An 18,225-nucleotide genomic window follows, 5' to 3' on the forward strand; every position below is an offset into this window, starting at 1 on the left:
ACCAGGCTATTTCGAGATCTTCAGCATGTCGTCCGAAAGCTCTCGACCGATGAGGGTGTCTCCGCATCCTCACACTGTCCACGATGATGGCCAGCAGCGAAGAGAGCGCCACTCAACGGCTCGACGATGACACGCGCGTGGACGTATACGCCTTGTTTGTCCTGGACGCAGCTGTTCCTCATTCGGTGAGCAGCTCTGCATTGTCGAAGATGCTGACGCTCACGAATGACATAGATGATCGAAGAGGTGCTCGCAAAGAATGAGGATGATGAAGACTACTATCTCTGGTTGGCCGACAGCTACGACAAACTGCCCGACATCGACGACGACACGCGTACTACCGCCACCGAGCCGCCCCTTGATCCTGCGTGGCGATCACCTTTCATCGGCAAGAGCATGGAAGATGCTGCAGCATTTGTCGAGAATGCTCCCAAACCGCTGTGCAGGCTCTTTTTCGCGGTCCTGGAGAAGGATCGTTACGAAAAGGATGACAAGATCACCATCTGCAAGATCGTGAATGGAGAGGTGCAGGCAATTCCGTGTACCACCGAAGACGTGGCAAACTATCTACTCGGCCATGATCGCGACACATGGGATGAGAGCTTCAGACGATGGCGCGAGGAATGTGTAGGTCTTTGAGTATCTGCACAAAGAAGCCAGAGCAAACATCTCCCTCATGCCGCGAGATCTGCTACTTTGTCCCTCATCTCTGAATTGAATCGGAGCTCTATTGTATGATCTGGCAAGAGCAAATCTCCCTCCGTCCTCTCTAAATCTGGCCAGTCTACATGTGACAAAGCTGAAATCTTCCCACAGAAAAGCCGGCTCAGCCGCAGCAGTGGTCAAAGTGCTCAAGAGAGTGGGTCCCTACCCGACTATGGCTGCTTGTGAAACTCGGAGCATGGCTTAGCAGTGCACCTCAATGTCACCCAGTATAGACATGGGAACACCAACAGGATCTCCATCTGCTTTCGTATTGCAATATCGAGACAGTGGAGAAGAGAGCAGGTTGCTCTTTTGACAATGCCTCAATAACAGCACAGCGGGCTATGGGCTGTGCGAAGCTATTCGGGACAGCATTGTCCCCGGCCTAGAGGTCCCGGGGTTGAGAATTATCAAGACCGTGCAAAGTATTTATGCTCGGCCGAGACCATCATTGAATGCTGTATCCATCACCAACATCCTCGCGTTTCAGAAGCTTCGTCATGCATAGACAGACTCTTCTGGTTGCCGCTTTTGCAAGCAAGGCACTCTGCCAACTCTATCCCATCAGCAACACGACGACCATTGCAGGCACCGGATATGGATCTGGAATTGTGTCGACGTCTACCAGTATAACCAGCAGTGCAGGCGACGCTACCCAGTCGAGATCGACTCCTCTGATGTCTAGTTCATCGACCTCATCGACCTCTTCTACTACGTCTGGTTCTAGCAGCACCAGCACAAGTAGTTCAGTTTCGTCCACACGATATACCAGCTCTACCACTTCCGCGGGTCTTACGCCGACCAACAGGAACACCATGCCTTTGGGTACTGGAACAACCACTTCAAGCCAGGGTCTTTCGAACTCGTTCAATCTGTCGAGCGTCTCGACAACCAGCAGCAGCAGCTCTGCCACGCTACCAGCAGACAATAGTGCTAGTTTTACGAGCCTTACAAGTTCCGAAAGCAGCACGACATTGCTAGGTGGAGTGATCAGCAACATCCCTGCGACTACCAGCAGTGCATCGACTAGTGGATCCGTTACATCGACTATGACAACCCTTCCAACCGGTGTCTCCACGGACATCATACATCCGACAGGCATTACTACAAACACTTGGATTACGACGACGAAAGACAGCAGTACCACTATTGTGCCTGTAATCTGGTGCACAAGCTGCGCTCCAAATGGCGGCGATGGGCTCGTTGTCATTTGGGACTTCCCGCCGGTGTCTGGAGTCGACTTCAACTGGGGTTCCATCTTTCCCGGATTACCTACCTTCAATCTACCATGCATCAGAATCTTCGGCATCCAGGTCGCTGGAGATTGTGCCAACCCTGACTCCGAGAAAGACGACAACAATGATGATAATGACGATGACAATCAATCATCGAAGACTGGTAGTGAGACCAGCACTACTTCCACCAGCACTTCTACCCAATCCTGTACTCAATCGACGACTGCAAGCGACTGCCGAGTCGGCTGTTCCGTCTCCTACACTTCAACAGCCAGCAGTCTTTCCAGCACAACGGTTTGCTACACCACTTCGTGCTATCAGACTGTAGGATGTAGCCTGCGACCGTCAACTTCCTCGACCATCTCCACACCCTCTTCGACCGCTTCTGCTTGCGCTCTCATCGCCACGGCCAACGACTATGATGCTTGGGCAACGTACAGCTCATTGGGTCTCGCAATCCCAGCATGGATGGATGGCGCTACCGTTCCTCTGCCCACAGACATCGATAGCGACGATGACACGGGAGCAACGACCACGGGAGAAAATTCGAATGCCACCATATCGACCAGTCTAGCTAACTCAACAACGGCTCCCGTAACCACGACGCAAGCGGCCAACTCACCATCGTCCATCGCCTCAACTTCTATCACATCCACACAATCCTCAACCTCCACAATCACATCGACCCCCTCCTCAACCACAGGACTCTACGGATGCAATTACTACCTCGACTTCTCCAATTCAATGACAAAAACTTCATGCCTTTGCGGAAGTATTCAAGTCGCACCTGAAACGGTAACGAGTTCTGGAACTGCTTACCTCCAGTGCTCAGCCTCAGGAGTTGCCCTATCGACAGTCTACACGATAACTACTATGACGACTGCATCATCAGATGAAGCTATGCCAACCCTCACCGGCACGGCACAAGAGACGACGCCATCAGGAAGTACTTGTGCCAGCACTGCCACTTCGACGGTATGCAATGGATCAGGAGGCAGGGAAGCATGCGTTACGACTTCTTCGTGTGCTTCGTGGGAAGCAACGGCGACGACCAGCACATCGACATCGACGACGAGCGAAGCTCCAGCGCCAACAAAGACACCAGTGCTCTGCGAAACTTGGGCCGAATGTCCCGAATGTACGGAAGAAGGCAGCACGAGGATCTGTATTGGTGCAAATGGACAAGCGATGCATTGTGGATGCACGGGATAGGATATACATGTGATATCTTCGGGAAAGAAAACAAAACCTATTTCGTACAATTGTTCCACCTCCCTCCTCTATCTGTAATTTCTTTTACATACCTACCTAATGTCCTCCCTCTGTCTAGGCAAGTGCCTACATATTCGTCCCCCCTTGTCTTACCAGCGTGTCGAATTGCAGTTCAGAGATCCGCCAGTGCCATTTGATGTGATCAGACATTTTGTGTTGAGTTCGATCTCGGCGCTGCTATAAGGTGCTACCTAGTAGGTGGGTGACTTGCAATGTACCCTACCCTATTCCACTAGCAGATAAAAACACAGCACCTCTCTTTGCTTTCCTTGTGCCAGCCAAAATCTGGAATCATCGTCTAAAATCATGGTCATTGGTCACACTTCTCCAGTTTGCTGCACTCTATCCACTTTACGACCTGCCACAAAGCGTGTGCGATGGAAAAGGGGAAGTGCGTGCGGAATGCAAATCTGCGCGGACATTGGAGCATCTATCGTATTGACCGTCGAGAACTACCATCTAGGTAGTAAAGGCTGGGAATTCTGAACCTAATAAGTTGGCCATCTCAGCATCAACAAGTGGTGTCACAGCTTCCTCCTGCGGTTGGAAGCGTCACGAATCATCATCACATCATCCTTTGTTGAATTTGATGGCTATTCCAAGTTCCGAATTCACACGTAGTCCGTTAATCGCGCCGTTCTGATCGCGCGTAAATGGTACCAAGAAGTATTCCGCAGATGCGGCGGCGTAGCCTTGCTTCAAACACGCATCGTAGCTGTCCGGAAGAAAGCAGAAGACATCGTCGTGATAGTGCCACAGCTTCCAAACCTGATCGTCTTGTCGGCATATCATCATCAACAGGCCACCCTTATTCACTGGATCGAAAGACACCTCCACGGTCGCTTTGTCGAGATTTTCCATGATGTATTCGCCAACCAAGTCGTTGAGATTTGGTGAAGGTGTGTCTGGCTTGCGATGTCGCTCGAGTGGAGATTTGTAAACGTCGTCGTAGATGGCAAGGTACCGTTTTGCGCTCGAGGATGCAATGCTAAGGAAGTCGGTTGCTGGGCTCAAGTTCAGCATCGACTGTAGCAAGTCCTGCGCAATCCAGTCGGTAGCATCCGAAAGCCCGGTTCCGTGTGGTCTCCAAAATCTGCCGCATGAGCGGAACCTTGCCTCGCAACAGGGCTTCCGTGCTGCGGCAGGGAGACTGAGGGAGGAGCTGTCGGTGTGGGTGAAGTGCTGAGGCGTCAGAATAGTTACCATACCTTCCTTATTCTACCTGATTTCACGCCAGGGATTCCTGCAGGCGCCCCGCCCCGCCCCGCCCCGCCCCGCCCCGCCCCGCCCCGCTGGTGAGGCTGCGATACATGTTTGCCTTACTCAGGTGCCTCCTTCTACTGACACAGTACATCGCAGACGTTCCAATGCTATTGCTGGCCGTGCGCCGCGTTTGTTGTTTCGCTACGCTGCCAGCCGTGGCCATGCTCATGCTCATGCTAATGCTATCCCTCTCCCTCTATCTCGCCATCTTCTGGCTTCCGTGGACTGCCACACAAGGCCTGCTGCTCCAGCCAGACGCGCCGGCGCCGACGAAAGACCAGCTCAACTTAGATGGCGTTCCTTGTGCTTCGGTCGCGATTCTTGACCACGGCAAAGTCACAAGCAGCGTGATATCGAATGGACCAGAAGATGCAGATACCATCTTTCAAGCATGCAGCATCTCCAAATCAATCACCTCCCTCGCGGTGGCAGTCTTGGTCGACGCAGGCACCATCACTTACCACACGACGGTGAAGCCTCGCTTGCCATCCCACATCATCAACTGCATCATTGAGCCCGCAACTGAACACCTCCTGCATCTGTCCAAGAATCTCTGCACTCCGAGACAGGCTTTCTCACTCCACACACCGCACGCGTGATGCTGACGCACACGCCGCAAGCTGCGAACGGCACGAACTACGCCCTAGGTTGGTTCAGCGATGACCATGTCTTTGGACATTCAGGAAGCAACGACCCCGGCTTTCGAACATATTACTTCGGAACCCATGGTGGCACCGTCAACTCCGACATAATTTCATCCGGTCACATTACCAATAAGTATGGCTTCTCGGTCATGACTAACTCGGCATACGGGGAAGAAGTAATCGAGAAGATCGTGGCTGCTCTCTATCATCTTAAGGCTTGGCCCAGGTTGGACTCTTACCCGTCCAATTTTGGAGCGAGGCAAATAATACCCTACAAGGCACACGGGGATGCCGATATTGACCAACAGTGGCGGGAGTGGGTTGGTAGATGGGACGAACGGTGGCTCATTGCTGACATCGGTGGGCCTGCACTGGGACTTGATGCACTGAAGCCCATGCCGCTGATCCCTGCTGCCGCGCCATTGAGACAGTTCAACGACGGAAGGCGAGAATTCATGTTCGTTGCACAAGGTTTGCAGACGTCCGTGAGACTTACTTGGCAAGGTCAGCGGAAGGTTATCGAGCTGTTGGAACAGGAGAAACTGGTGGTCATGCAGAGACGAAAAACAGAATGATTTTGGCTGTTGTAGAAGCATCGACAGGTGGACATTCATCAGGTGTCAGGAAAGCTTTGACAAGCTTCCTGCGACTTCCGACGCCAGAAGAGTGCGAGGCCGACTGGAGAAGGTGATCAGACGCGTGGAACGCGTTGCGACTGCCCTTGACATTCTTTGTCAAGGCAGTTCATCGCGAAGCTGACCTTGCCCACATCCTTCAATCCCAGCACCTTGGTGCTTCGCGCCACTCGGAGCTTCTGACGATGCAAGCAAACCTCATGGAAGCCGTGAGGAAATCTGCCCCGCTTCCAGCGCCTCCCAGACACCGATTCAATGTTCCATACCAAAGGAATCTTGCTTTTTGGGCTCGCCACAGCGAGATTGACCACATACAGGCCAGCTTGCGACCTGACACAGCGGCAAACCAAGGCAAAATGAGGACCGTGGCAATATACGGCCTAGGTGGCGTCGGAAAGACGCAAATTGGGCTGGAATATGCGCATCGCTATAGGTCGCTATACCAAGCTTGTTTTTGGATCACCTGCGACACGGTAGTGAAGACCACGCAAGGAATTGTCGAGATTGCCCGGCTTCTCGACCTTCAAGGATTCGATCTTGTCCAGACTCATGCCTTGGCCGCTGTCAAGAACTGGCTGTGCACCTGTGGTACGTGTCAAGACTCCATCTTTCTCCAGTATCGCTTCTAAAAACCCACCTGCAGATGAAAAGTGGCTTGTAATCTTCGACAATGCTGGAAATCCGGACGACATTGCTGAACTTTGGCCATCGTCTTCGGAAGGATCAATACTGTTGACTAGTCAAAACTCGCACTGGAAAGTGCAGGAAAACCTCGGATTTGCTCTGCGAGTCAACTCACTTTCACCTTCAGACGGAGCCACGATGCTGCACAACATCATGATTAAACAAGGGAAAACGATCACTCTAGAGTCCGCTGCTGCTATCGTCAATGAAGTCGATGAACTGCCTTTGGCAATTCGACAAATCGGTTCGTATATGAGTACTACTAACATGGAACCACAAATATTCCTCGACAATTATCAGTATAGGCGCACGGCCTCTCATGTAGACGCCTGGGACGAGAGTTGTCCACCGAGTTATACCCTCACATTGGCGACGGTTTGGAAATTCGCATTCGATAGGCTATCGCCTAATGCTGCACTTCTTGCACAGGTGCTCAGTTTTCTGGATCCGGATCATGTGCCAGAATCACTATTCGTTGCTTTAGAGAATGATGGTTCATAGCTCAGTGATCCATTCAGGTAAGAGTATTGGTAACGTGGTTCACTTCTTCCATTTTTGATTGATGCATAGATATCAACGCGCGGTCAACGACCTCCTTCGATTCTCTTTGATTCACCGCACAAGCGTCAACAATTCGTCGGCACTCTGCATTCATCGCCAGGTCGCAAAGCATGCTCGCACCAGTATGAATGCCTTAGACCTACAGTCGGCTTTCGACTGGACACTGCATGCATTAAGAGAAAAATTTCCGCGCCAATCGCCGTTTGCCGAGCCCCTTAGCAGCGCTTGGTCTCGATGTGAACTATGGATCTCACATGTAATGGCACTTACCGAGGTCGCATTCAGTCCTGGGGTCCATCTTGAGCTACCCGAGCTTCTCGCGCAATTGCTCCAAGACGGAGCAATCTATCTGTGGGAGAGAGGCTTGTTGGATGATGGTCGAACGCTGGGACTTTATGCCAAAGAAATTTGTGAAGCCCGAGCACCGGGTCAAGTGGATCAGCTCCTGCTTGCAGACGTGTACTCTTTCTACGCGTGCATTTTGCATGATTCGGGTGAAATTGAAACAGCTTGTCAATATTTTGAGGCACAAGTTGGGAATCGCAGACAAAATCTGCTTCGCTCCACCCAGGATGGAACACCCTCAACGATGACCGAAGAAATACAACTGGCCAACGCCTACAACAATCTGGCCGGGATATATTGTGCGCAGGAAAGGTATTCTGATGCTGAGCTTCATAATCGTCTGTCGTTGGCCATGAAAAAGCGTTGGGAGCACCGTGGCGGGCTGGAATATCTTTTGAGCCTCTCGTATACCAATTTGGCGATCGTCCACGGTCAGCAACGGAACTACGACGAAGCTGCAAAGGATTTCGAGAAAGCCTTGGCTATCGGAGATGGTATCGCCTATACTCCGAGACGAGCTCTCTTGTACCATAATTTCGGATGTATGAGGCTTGATCAAGGGCAATGGAGAGTTGCTTGTGACCTATTCGCAGAGGCCTATCAATTGCGCTCAGCCACGCTTTACGACCATTACGACACTGCGAGCTCTTTACACATGCTGGCATCTTGCTATCATGGCTTGAACGACCTGATCAATTCGAGGTAAGCCGGACACAATGCACAACACGTCGATGACTGAATGATCCAGGGATCTTCTCTTCGAGGCTTTGCGAGTTCTCAAAACAACGAGTCGAGACTCTAGCGCTGATAGGTGCCGCATCGCACGAACCAAATTTAAGCTGTCACTGGTACTTCGCGATCTTGGAGATCCACGTGCTCCGGTGTTCAAAAAAGAAGCACAGGAACTGAAGCTTCGGGAGGCTGGATCAGCAAGCGATCCGGAACTTGAGGAGTCATACGATGCTTTAGTCGCGTATATCTAACGAGTCATCTATGACGGACATGTTCTTGGCTACTGCGCAGCCATGGAATCAATCAGCATCCGTGTAAGTATAACTGCCCGGCTACCTCGCCTATGTGAACCTTTCCCTCCACGTGACGATAGGTGACGCCGGCTACATACATAAGGCCTGACGTTCCACTGCATGATGCAAACCGCAGACGCTGTACAAATCGAACCCCGACCTTCCGTGATCCCACTCAATTTACTCCATGCCCTGCGGAAGCACGATGAACTGGTGAAGGAATGAAGGAGGCCACGTTGTGTACTACTGAGTCAGGACGGAAGTTTATGGTCATACTCCACGCAGAGATTGAGTATAGAGAAGCTTTTGCTCGCCCGCGCGGCCGCATGGTATACATTAGGTTAAGTATACCTAGGGGTCGGATATTCTATTCCTGTAGGTTTCCACTATTCCTGTACAGAATATCCAACTCGTATACCTTAATATCCGACTATAAGCGTAGGAATAGGATATTCGATATAGTATATAGGCCTACGGTCGCGGTTTGCCGTATTTAGACTAGTTTAGGCTTAGAAAGTCGGAATAGCCTATACCTACTCGAAATCGAGGATTTAACTGCTATAATTAGTAATAGCTAAGGAGACCGTATCGTAGTCGCGTATATAGCCCTTTAACGCGTATATATATATTATATACCTTTGCTAATACTATCTCTTTTAGCTATTATATTAAAGTCGCTATAGACAACCCTATTATTCTCGCTCTTATCGTTAGTACGGTCGCTAGAGCTACGCTTACTACCTCGACGGCTTTCTAGTACTCGTCGCGTTCTCGAAGCGGTCGGAAATAGTAGTATAGGCCTATAGGCGTAGTTTAAACGCTAACGGAGCCCTCGAAGGGTAGGAGGGAGGTGTTTCGGTATCTTAATAGTCCGGAAGACTATTATTATATAGTAACTAGCCTGCGATAGGTAGTATTAAAGGACCTAATTACAAAGCTCGAGGAAAGTAGATTAATAGGTAATAGTACCGTTTCGACCGCCGAGAAGACTATAATCTTCTACGACTTCCTAAGGAATAATGCCTTAATTAGGATACTACGAAGGATATATTAGCACTCGTTTAAAACCTTTACGCGTGTTATAAAGGAAGTAAGTAAGATCTTCTATCGACTATAGAGCGAATATATATAGGTACTACGAGGTAACGAGTTACTATACGAGAAGCTATATACCTTTGGCGCTAGTAAAGAGCCTAGCAAGTTCAACTTCTTCTATAGTACGCTCGGTGCCCTTAACGGCTCTTATATACCTATAACTTTGTTAGCGGAAGATTAGTCGTCGTAGCGTAATCGCAAAGGATAGGTTTCTGCTAGCGTAATAGCGGCCTATAGGTTTAATATAAAGTTGCACTATATCTTAGTTAGTTACAAAGAGCTAGCGGCGGACACTACTATACACGACCGTATAGTAAGGCAAGGCTTTAACGTGCCTAAGAACCGCTATTATCTTGCCGACGCTAGATACTCCTTTAATAAGAAGCGATTGTTAGTACTATACTAGTCGACAAGGTATTACCTTCGAGAACAGATTAAGTCTAAACTGCGGCCGAAGACGAAGGAAGAGTTATACAACCTACGGCACTCTTAGCTCCGTAACGTTATTAAGCGACTCTTCGGCGTATTAAAGAAGCGGTTTAAAATACTAGCTTAAGGCGCTTATAGAGGCTATTCGCTTATAGCGCAACTAAGGTTTATTACCGCCTACTTTATCCTTTATAACTTTATTGTCGGGTATAGCTCTTAGCCGCTAAACGAAGAGACTTACCTATTCGACGACCTCGACGACGTACCTTATAATAAGGACGATTATAAAGAGTTGTTAGAGCTAGAAGATAACGATCTAGGCAATATAGGTCTCGGTAATAAAGGATAGCAATTTAGAGAAGATATAGCCGTTAGAATGTAGTTGAGTTACTTGCGTTATCTCGAAATATATAGTCTAGATATACGTAGAGCGTAGGAGAAGGACGAGGAATAGTACGTAGAGGTCGTAGGCTACCTAGTATATTTAGCGGGGGACGAGAGGGGCGTTTTAGGTAGCGAATATAGTGTTCTTTCCTATATATAGCTATTAGTCGTATATTGTTATCTCTAAACTAGGTCTCGGTTTCTCTAGTTAGTAGTTACGAGTATACTTAACGTCACTTTAGTACGGTCTTAGCGGGGTTAACTTTAGGAAGTAAAGAGTATAGAATTTATACTTTATATAATAGCAAATTACGTAAAGTTCGTTAAAGCCTAGTCGAATACTAACAAAGTCGAATTAATTACAACCCCTATATTATTATTAGTACAAAGACTATACTCTCCGAGCTCCTAAATATAAAATATTAGCTCGGACTCGGAAAGCTAACCTCGACTTTAGCTAATTCTTCTAACTTAACCTAGCCTCCTATATTCTACTTAATACTATCTATTCTGCGGCGGATAGTTACTTATAAGCTAAGGCCGCATCTACTGCTATTAGTGCTGTTGTCGTAGCTGTTCTTTACGCGCTAATTAAGCCTATTAAGCCTGCTTAATACGAGCGAGAAGGGCGATAAAGTACTTCGAGAACAGCTCGGTTTTCTTAGTATCTTAAAGCTAACTAATAGTTAGCTAAGCGTGCTTAATAGGACTATTCTCGGCACTAATCTCGGTAAGGATAAGCATCTTGTCCTTAAAGGAAACATTTAGAAGGACGTCGTCGTCTATAAGGCAGTTACTAACTATCGAGATAGCGCTAGTTTATATAGCCGGCTTATCGACTAACTTAGCTAAGGTTGCTATAGTTTGCTAGAATAGTAGTATAGCCTTCTTTAGCGACTGTTTAAAGTCCTTCGAGTAACTAGCTTCTGCCTTCTTCTTAGCTACCGCCTTCTGCTTCTGCTTCTTATTAGCCCTCGTATTCCGAGCGGTAATAATTGTCTATCTCTCGTAGTTAGATAAGCCGCTTAAATCGACGTCTTCTAGCTCGTTAATAACCTCTACCTCCTCGTCCGGCAACTCGGCTTCTAAGCTAATCTCTTCCGTAGGCTTACCCTTACCCTTACCCTTACTACTATTAGAATCTACGTCCGCTAGTCGCTGTCTGCTTATCGCGTTATCGCTAGTCGTAACGTCTCGTCTGTGTGTCTCTTCTATTTCTATCGCGAAGTCCGGCGCCGCGTTCTTAAACTCTCGATACTCTTCGTTACTATCGAAGTATATACGCGTAATCTCCTCGTTTTCCGGCCGCGGAGGGTAGTTACTACTCTGCCCGCTAATGTGCTTTAGGTGCCTCGCATACGGCCTAAACTCCTTCTTTATCTTACGCTATTTGCCCTTTAGTAAGTCCTACTTAGAAAACACCTTATACTTTAGCGATATACGCGTAGCGAGCGTACGCTAGTCGGTAGCCTTAAAGGTTTAATTATCGGTCATTTTGCCTTTATCTTTGAACTTCTTAAGGCTAAGAAGTATAGCTTTAATATGGATTAACTTATAACGAGCTAGTTATAGAAACTACGAGCCGATATCCTCTAACTTCTTCTTCCGCTACGCCGTCGCCTTCTTCTCGTTCGAATTTAAAGCCGTCCTACCTACGCTAGGTTTCTTCGTAGGAGTCTTCGCTATACTAAATACTAGGGGGTTCGTTAAGAGTTAGAATATACAGTATATACTAGCAATAGTACGAGAAACAGCTATAGGAATAGTAGGAGACGCGTTCGCGATAAGGTTCGAGGAAGGAACCGAGGGCCGATTATAAGAGTACGGACAATTCGATAATCCTACTGTTAGGACTAAAGAGGTTATACGTAATTGGCATATAACCGGGCTCGAGTAAAGCTAGGGTCTTAATGCCTTAGGCAGGGCTTAGCGCTTAGCAATAGGCTAACTTACCTGCCTTCCTCCCTCTCCTCCTAGCTCCTTATCGAATACTACTCGTACCTACTACTACCCTATCTACCTGCTAATATACCCTTCTTATACAGTATTCGATCCACCCTTTAAGGGCAGTAGCTAGATAGTCCTTATCTTAAGCTTTTAGCGATATAGCTACGAAAACTATCGATTTAACTATATTGCGCCCGAAGAACGGGACCTATACGTACTATTCTACTAAAACAACCGTACTAATTATTAAGCAAGGCCTTCTATACGGCCTATTATACTAAGTTAAGTATACTAGACCGATATCTACTAATTCCGCTACTTCCGTATCTTAGGGGCTAATAATATATTATTAGTGTTACTCCCTATTACAATAGCCGGCTTATTACGAAGCAATAACAACCGTGCTGCCGCTAGCAGCGCTAGCAATAACAACGCTAGTAGTATAGTACCTACTAAAGTGCCTACCGAAGCACCTACTAAGGTGCCTACTAAAGAGCCTGCTACTAGGCCTACCGAAGAACCTATAGTTCTAGGTAACGACCTAGAATTGCCTGTCGACGACATTCTTAACAATATTATCAATCGTCGATATAGCTAACTAGCCTTTAGTCCTTAACTAGTAGGGAGACTTTAAGAAGCTACCTAAAACAGGCTTACTGCCCTACGTTAAGAACAATAGCTAAAGGATAATCTCCTCGAGATCCGCCGCCTATAGGAAGCCCTAACAACTAACATTAAGCCGATAGTAGGGCCTTCCTTACTATTAGTCCTAGTCTAGAAGAAGGATACTAAACTTAAGGACTATACCGTGTTTAATAGCTCTAGTCGAAAGCAATATAACGACTACATTCGTAACTATAAGCTTAACTAACGAAACGCACTAAGGGCTCTACTAAATAACTATTTACTAGTCGTCTATGCTATATAGTATATTAACGGCGACCTAAAACGCACCTAGGATAACTATTTTAACTCCCTTAATAACTAGACTGCTGTTTAGTAGCAGACCTATAAAACTATTATACTAGACACCCTTAGAAACCCTATACTAAGGCAATAACACGCTTAGGACTAGTACCTTCGAGCTAAACAAAAGACTAATTAATCGGCTCGCTTATTTAAGGCCTATTTAAAGACCCTCGAAGACGACCTCCCGACTAAAACTAATTCTATCTAGATCTCCGAAATACGCCCTAAATTAAGATAGGAATTGGTCCTTAAATTGGACCGCCGCCGTATGTTTAAACAGGCTAATCTTATACGTATTTAATTTATAGTCGAAGTCGAAACTACTAAACGAGCTGTCTAGCTCTAGCAACGACTAGAATTAAGGATCCGACCTACTAGCAACCGTAGCAACCGTAGCCGCGGAGGAAACTAGGGTTCCTGCTAGGACAACACTGCTAACAATAGGAATAGTAACAACGACCGTGGAAGAAGCCGTAGCCGGCGGCTATATAGAGGAGGCCGTAATAGGGGCCGTAGAAGGGGCTCGTGTCCCTACAGTACTAGTCGCTTAACTAATAATAGCAGCAATAGCGGCTATAACAATCCCCTAACCGGGTTAAAGTGCTTTAACTATAACAGCACTAGCTATCTACTAGGCTAATGCGACAAACCTAAGGACTAAGCCCGAATCGACCGTGCTGCCGCTAAGTACCGTAAGCACCTTTTAGCCGCTAATACTACCCCTGTCGGTCCTTCGAAAAAAGAATAAGCGCCGCACTAACTGTTAGCCTTATACGGCGTAAGACTATCGACATTATGCTAGCTATTATACGTACCTATCTCGTATCGGATACGCATAGGACTAACTATAAGACTAAGGTTATACTAGATCTAGGAAATTTAGTTAGTGCCCTTATTAGCTATCGCCTAGCTAAGTAATTAGACCTTCGACAACTGCCTAGGACTAACCTGCTAACCCTTGCTTAGTTTAATAACGCTCGGCACTTAACCTACGGAGCCTACTATGTCTATATAGCCCTAAGAGACGACCTCGGCAATAAGCGCCTACTAAACTTTACTACCTACGTAGTAGATATAGACAGCCTCCTATCTAAGATTGTTATTAGCAACCCTGTTCTTAAGTACTATACTATAGTTATAGACTTAGGCAGTTAATAGTAGCGATTTAGAATCGCTAGGAAAGAGGACATTAAACATATTAATATTAGCGAGTGCCCTAATAATATTAGGGTCCTATTTATTAGCAACCTAACCCTAGCTAATCCGACGGCCGACCTACTCGGTAGTAATAACGATAAACTAGTGCCCCCTAATAGCATAGATCCTAAACAACTTAAGCGCATACTAGAACCTATTCGAGAGACCTATATTAATGTGTTTAAGCACTACCTAGCATCGACATTGCCTATATTTAAAGAGACGGATTATAAGATTAATATTATAGAGGGTAAGGAGGTTCCTTTTAGCCCCCTCTACAACCTTAGTAAACGAGAGCTTGCTATACTACGTAAGTACCTAGAGGAAAACCTAGCTAATAGTCGAATTCGATATAGTAATAGCCCTGCTAGTACACCTATCCTATTTGTACTAAAAAAGGATAGCGGCCTGCGTTTATGTATTAATTATAGAGGGCTTAATGCTGTTACTATTAAAGACCGCTATCTACTCCCGCTTATTAATAAGACCCTTAACCGCCTTTCTAGTGCCTACTACTATACTATATTAGACATTAAGGACGCCTATTACCGCATCCGTATTCGTAAGGGCGATAAATGGAAGACAGCCTTCCGTACTCGCTATAGCTATTTCGAGTACTTAGTTATACTATTTAGGCTAGCTAATGCCCCTGCAATATTTTAGTCCTATATCAATTAGGCCCTTTTAGGCCTATTAGACTATCTCTGTGTAGTTTACCTAGATAATATCCTAGTTTATATACATTTACCCGACATTGCGGAGTACTAGGCTATAGTCCGTAAGGTGCTCGATCGCCTACGAGCCTATAGCTTATATTGCAAGCCTTCTAAATGCACCTTTGCTACTAAAGAGGTATCCTTCCTTAGCTTCCTCGTATTAACCGAGGGTATTAAGGCTGATCCTAATCGGATTAAGACTATTACTAAGTAGCTAACCCCTACTAGTATTAAGGAGCTTTAATTATTCCTCGGCTTCGCTAATTTCTATCGTCGCTTTATTAAGAGCTATTTACGGCATATAATGCCCCTAACTAAGCTTACTAAAACTAAGGCTAACCTAACTAGAGAGTTCAAATAGACTAACAGAGCACAAGCCGCTTTTAACGGTTTAAAGAAGCGATTTACTAAAGTCCCTTTATTATACTATTTTGTACTAAATAAGCAGATCCGAATTGAGACTAACGCTTTACAGTTCGCTATATTAGCTATAATATCTTAGCAGTCAGACAGTGACTACTACTAGTACCTAATTGCCTTCTTCTTAAGAAAGATAATTAATGCTAAGCGTCGCTACGAGACCTACGAGTAAGAGCTCTTAGCTATTATAGAGGCCTTTAAGCATTAGAGGCATTACCTCGATAGGGCCTAATATACGATACAGGTCTATACAGACTATAACAACCTCCGTAGCATTACTAAGGTTACTAGAGTTATAGGTCGACAGGCTAGATAGGCCGTCTACCTCGCTAGGTTTGATTTTAATATGTTATATCGGCTAGGCGTAAGTAACCCTACTAATAGCCTATCGAGGCGACCTAACTATAATAGCGGGACTTAGCAATCTATTAATTCATTGTTTCTAACCCTGCAGCATAAGATTGCTATAGCCCGTATTATTAATAAGCACGCGCAGGATAAGCGGCTTACCGGACTCCGCGACAGCTTAAAGTATATTAATGCTCCTACTATATTAATAGTGCGTATTAAGGTAAGAGCTAAGGACATAGACAGGAGAAGTTATAATAACTCCCTAGTCGATATCGCTATATATAGTAACAGCGATTAAAGCACTAATATAGTTAATCCGGCTACTAGTACTATTAGATGCATATAATACGTACCTCGTTTAATAGCGAGGGTGCTATTAAATAACCTTGCAAATAGGGATAGTTAATCGTTTATAGATGAGCTGTTACGGGCTTAGCAGAGGGACGCCTTTACTGCTAAACGTATAGACAAGCTTGTAAGTAGGCGAAAGACTCGATCTAGTAAGAGTAATTAGTCGATCGACGATAAAGGTTACTTAAGGTTTAAGGGCAGATACTATATCCCCGCTAAACAATCGATTAGACAAGAACTTCTTAAGCGACACTATAATAGTAAGCTTGCCGGTTACTATAGTATAGAGAGGTCGTACGAGCTACTATCGCGTACATACTACTAGCTAAAGAGTAAGCGGGATATAAAGGACTACGTAAATACGTATGCCGTATATTAACGTATTAAGGCACTAAAGTATTAGCCTTTTAGCGAGTTGTCCTTATTGCCAATCCCTTATAAGCTATTTACAGAGCTTATAATAGATTTCATTATAGGTCTTCCCCCTGCTAAGCGAAGAGGAAGCAAAGACATCTTTAAGGCTATCCTAGTCGTTATAGACTAGTTTACTAAGGGCGCTCGATACATCCCGGCGCGGAAAGATTAGACTGCTATTAATATAGCAGAAGCGCTATAGAATAACATCTTCTATACCTATTAGGGGACCCCTAAAGGGATAGTCTCTAACCGAGGTTCGATATTTACATCTTATTATTAGAGTAAGATTTGCCTGCAGCTAAGACTTAAGCATCGCCTGTCTATAGTATTCTATCTACAAACAGATAGTTAGACCAAAAGGCAGAATGCTACGCTATAGCAGTACCTGCGTAGCTATATTAATAAGAACCCTAACGACTAGGTTAATCTCCTATAACTAGCCGAATTCGTATACAATAACAGTATCTACTTATCTACTAAGGTGTTACCTTATTTCGCTATAATAGGAAGCAACCCTACGCTACTATAAGACCCCCTATCGCTCGAGGCCGAGCGTAAGGAAAGGGAAGCGTGTTAAGTACTAATACCTAAGACACTAGCGGCTATTAAGAGGGTTTAAAGGATGCGGGAAATTCACGCTAAGATAGCTAACAAACTAGCAAAGGCCTAGGCCTATTAGAAGGCCTACTATAACAAATACTACCTTCTAATAACCTTTAAGCAAGGCGACCTAGTTATACTTAGCACGAAGAACCTCCGTATCCGCAAATACCCCTCGCCTAATAGCAAAACAAGGCCTAAACTCGCACTAAGGTACATCGGCCCTTTCCGTATCCGAGAACCTAGGGGTACCTAGGCCTATTAGTTATAGCTTCCACCTTATTACACTATCTATAATACCTTCTATATATCCCTTCTTAAGCTATACTACCTACGCGAAGAAGATAAAGCACCTGCTAAATCCGAGGACATACTAGCTAATAGTAAAGAACTGTAGTCTATAGAACGTATTCTAAAGCACCGGACTAGATAAGGCAAGAAGGAGTACCTATTAAGGTAGCAAGGCTATTCGCCTAAATAGGACTCGTAGGAAGCTAAAGGTTCTTTTAAAGATATAACTAAGTTGTTAGATAAGTATTAGACTAGTATAAAGAACAAGAAGAAGGCTAAGGGCCTATAATGTCGCCTAGGAATAATGCTACCCCTAGGGTACTATTAGCTAACTAATTAGAGGCAAGCAATTATTAACAATAAAGGACAATAAGACTATACTAGGCGCGCTACGACGCGTTAACTAATTGCCTACTCTTTTAAGGACTCTACCTCTTTACTAACGCGCCCTATAGGTCCCCCTTTTATTCCTTTATTCTATCGAGGCCTTAAGGCCTAGGCAATCTGCGAGGACGGCGCGCGCGTAAATAACGATAGTAATAATAACGACGGCGCGGCCGGCGCGGCTATATTAGTAATAGTGCTACGGAGTGTGTTGCTATTTAAGAAAAGAAGGACATAGCTATATTAGTAACGGTATTGCTAAGTTATTATTAGTTAAAGAAGGAAATTAGAAGCAAGGTAAAGTT

At 45.8% G+C, this 18,225-nt stretch overlaps 5 protein-coding genes across 5 annotated transcripts; 4 read left to right on the plus strand and 1 right to left on the minus strand.

Moving 5' to 3' along the window:
- Positions 1-83: 83 nt before the first annotated feature.
- MYCFIDRAFT_197825 (uncharacterized protein) lies at positions 84-891 on the plus strand (the record flags this gene model as incomplete). Its single annotated transcript, XM_007930109.1, has 3 exons — positions 84-185; positions 235-627; positions 817-891. 3 exons carry the CDS (start codon positions 84-86, stop codon positions 889-891), a joined length of 570 nt encoding a protein of 189 aa, XP_007928300.1.
- A 747-nt stretch (positions 892-1,638) lies between these two features.
- On the plus strand, positions 1,639-3,200 carry MYCFIDRAFT_211717 (uncharacterized protein). The gene has a single exon (XM_007930110.1). The coding sequence runs from the start codon at positions 1,755-1,757 to the stop codon at positions 3,150-3,152; it is 1,398 nt and encodes a 465-aa protein (XP_007928301.1). The 5' UTR covers positions 1,639-1,754; the 3' UTR covers positions 3,153-3,200.
- Positions 3,201-3,278: 78 nt separating this feature from the next.
- On the minus strand, positions 3,279-4,524 carry MYCFIDRAFT_176317 (uncharacterized protein; the record flags this gene model as incomplete). The annotated part of the gene is made up of 10 exons (XM_007930111.1): positions 3,279-3,379; positions 3,420-3,436; positions 3,467-3,510; positions 3,536-3,554; positions 3,578-3,622; positions 3,656-3,700; positions 3,741-3,787; positions 3,828-4,296; positions 4,337-4,420; positions 4,445-4,524. The coding sequence occupies 10 exons, from the start codon at positions 4,522-4,524 to the stop codon at positions 3,279-3,281; spliced, it is 951 nt and encodes a 316-aa protein (XP_007928302.1).
- Positions 4,525-4,579: 55 nt separating this feature from the next.
- On the plus strand, positions 4,580-5,074 carry MYCFIDRAFT_197828 (uncharacterized protein; the record flags this gene model as incomplete). Its single annotated transcript, XM_007930112.1, has 1 exon — positions 4,580-5,074. The coding sequence occupies one exon, from the start codon at positions 4,580-4,582 to the stop codon at positions 5,072-5,074; it is 495 nt and encodes a 164-aa protein (XP_007928303.1).
- A 1,036-nt stretch (positions 5,075-6,110) lies between these two features.
- Positions 6,111-8,327, plus strand: MYCFIDRAFT_76918 (uncharacterized protein; the record flags this gene model as incomplete). The annotated part of the gene is made up of 6 exons (XM_007929879.1): positions 6,111-6,342; positions 6,398-6,813; positions 6,940-6,956; positions 7,100-7,121; positions 7,571-7,869; positions 8,093-8,327. The coding sequence occupies 6 exons, from the start codon at positions 6,111-6,113 to the stop codon at positions 8,325-8,327; spliced, it is 1,221 nt and encodes a 406-aa protein (XP_007928070.1).
- Positions 8,328-18,225: the final 9,898 nt, after the last annotated feature.

Source organism: Pseudocercospora fijiensis, assembly GCF_000340215.1.
Source record: "Pseudocercospora fijiensis CIRAD86 unplaced genomic scaffold MYCFIscaffold_6, whole genome shotgun sequence".
NCBI classification, from domain to species: domain Eukaryota; kingdom Fungi; phylum Ascomycota; class Dothideomycetes; order Mycosphaerellales; family Mycosphaerellaceae; genus Pseudocercospora; species Pseudocercospora fijiensis.

Bases quoted from the DNA above. Each gene is read 5' to 3' on its own strand.
- MYCFIDRAFT_211717 (XM_007930110.1), top strand. From the start codon at position 1,755: ATGACAACCCTTCCAACCGGTGTCTCCACGGACATCATACATCCGACA.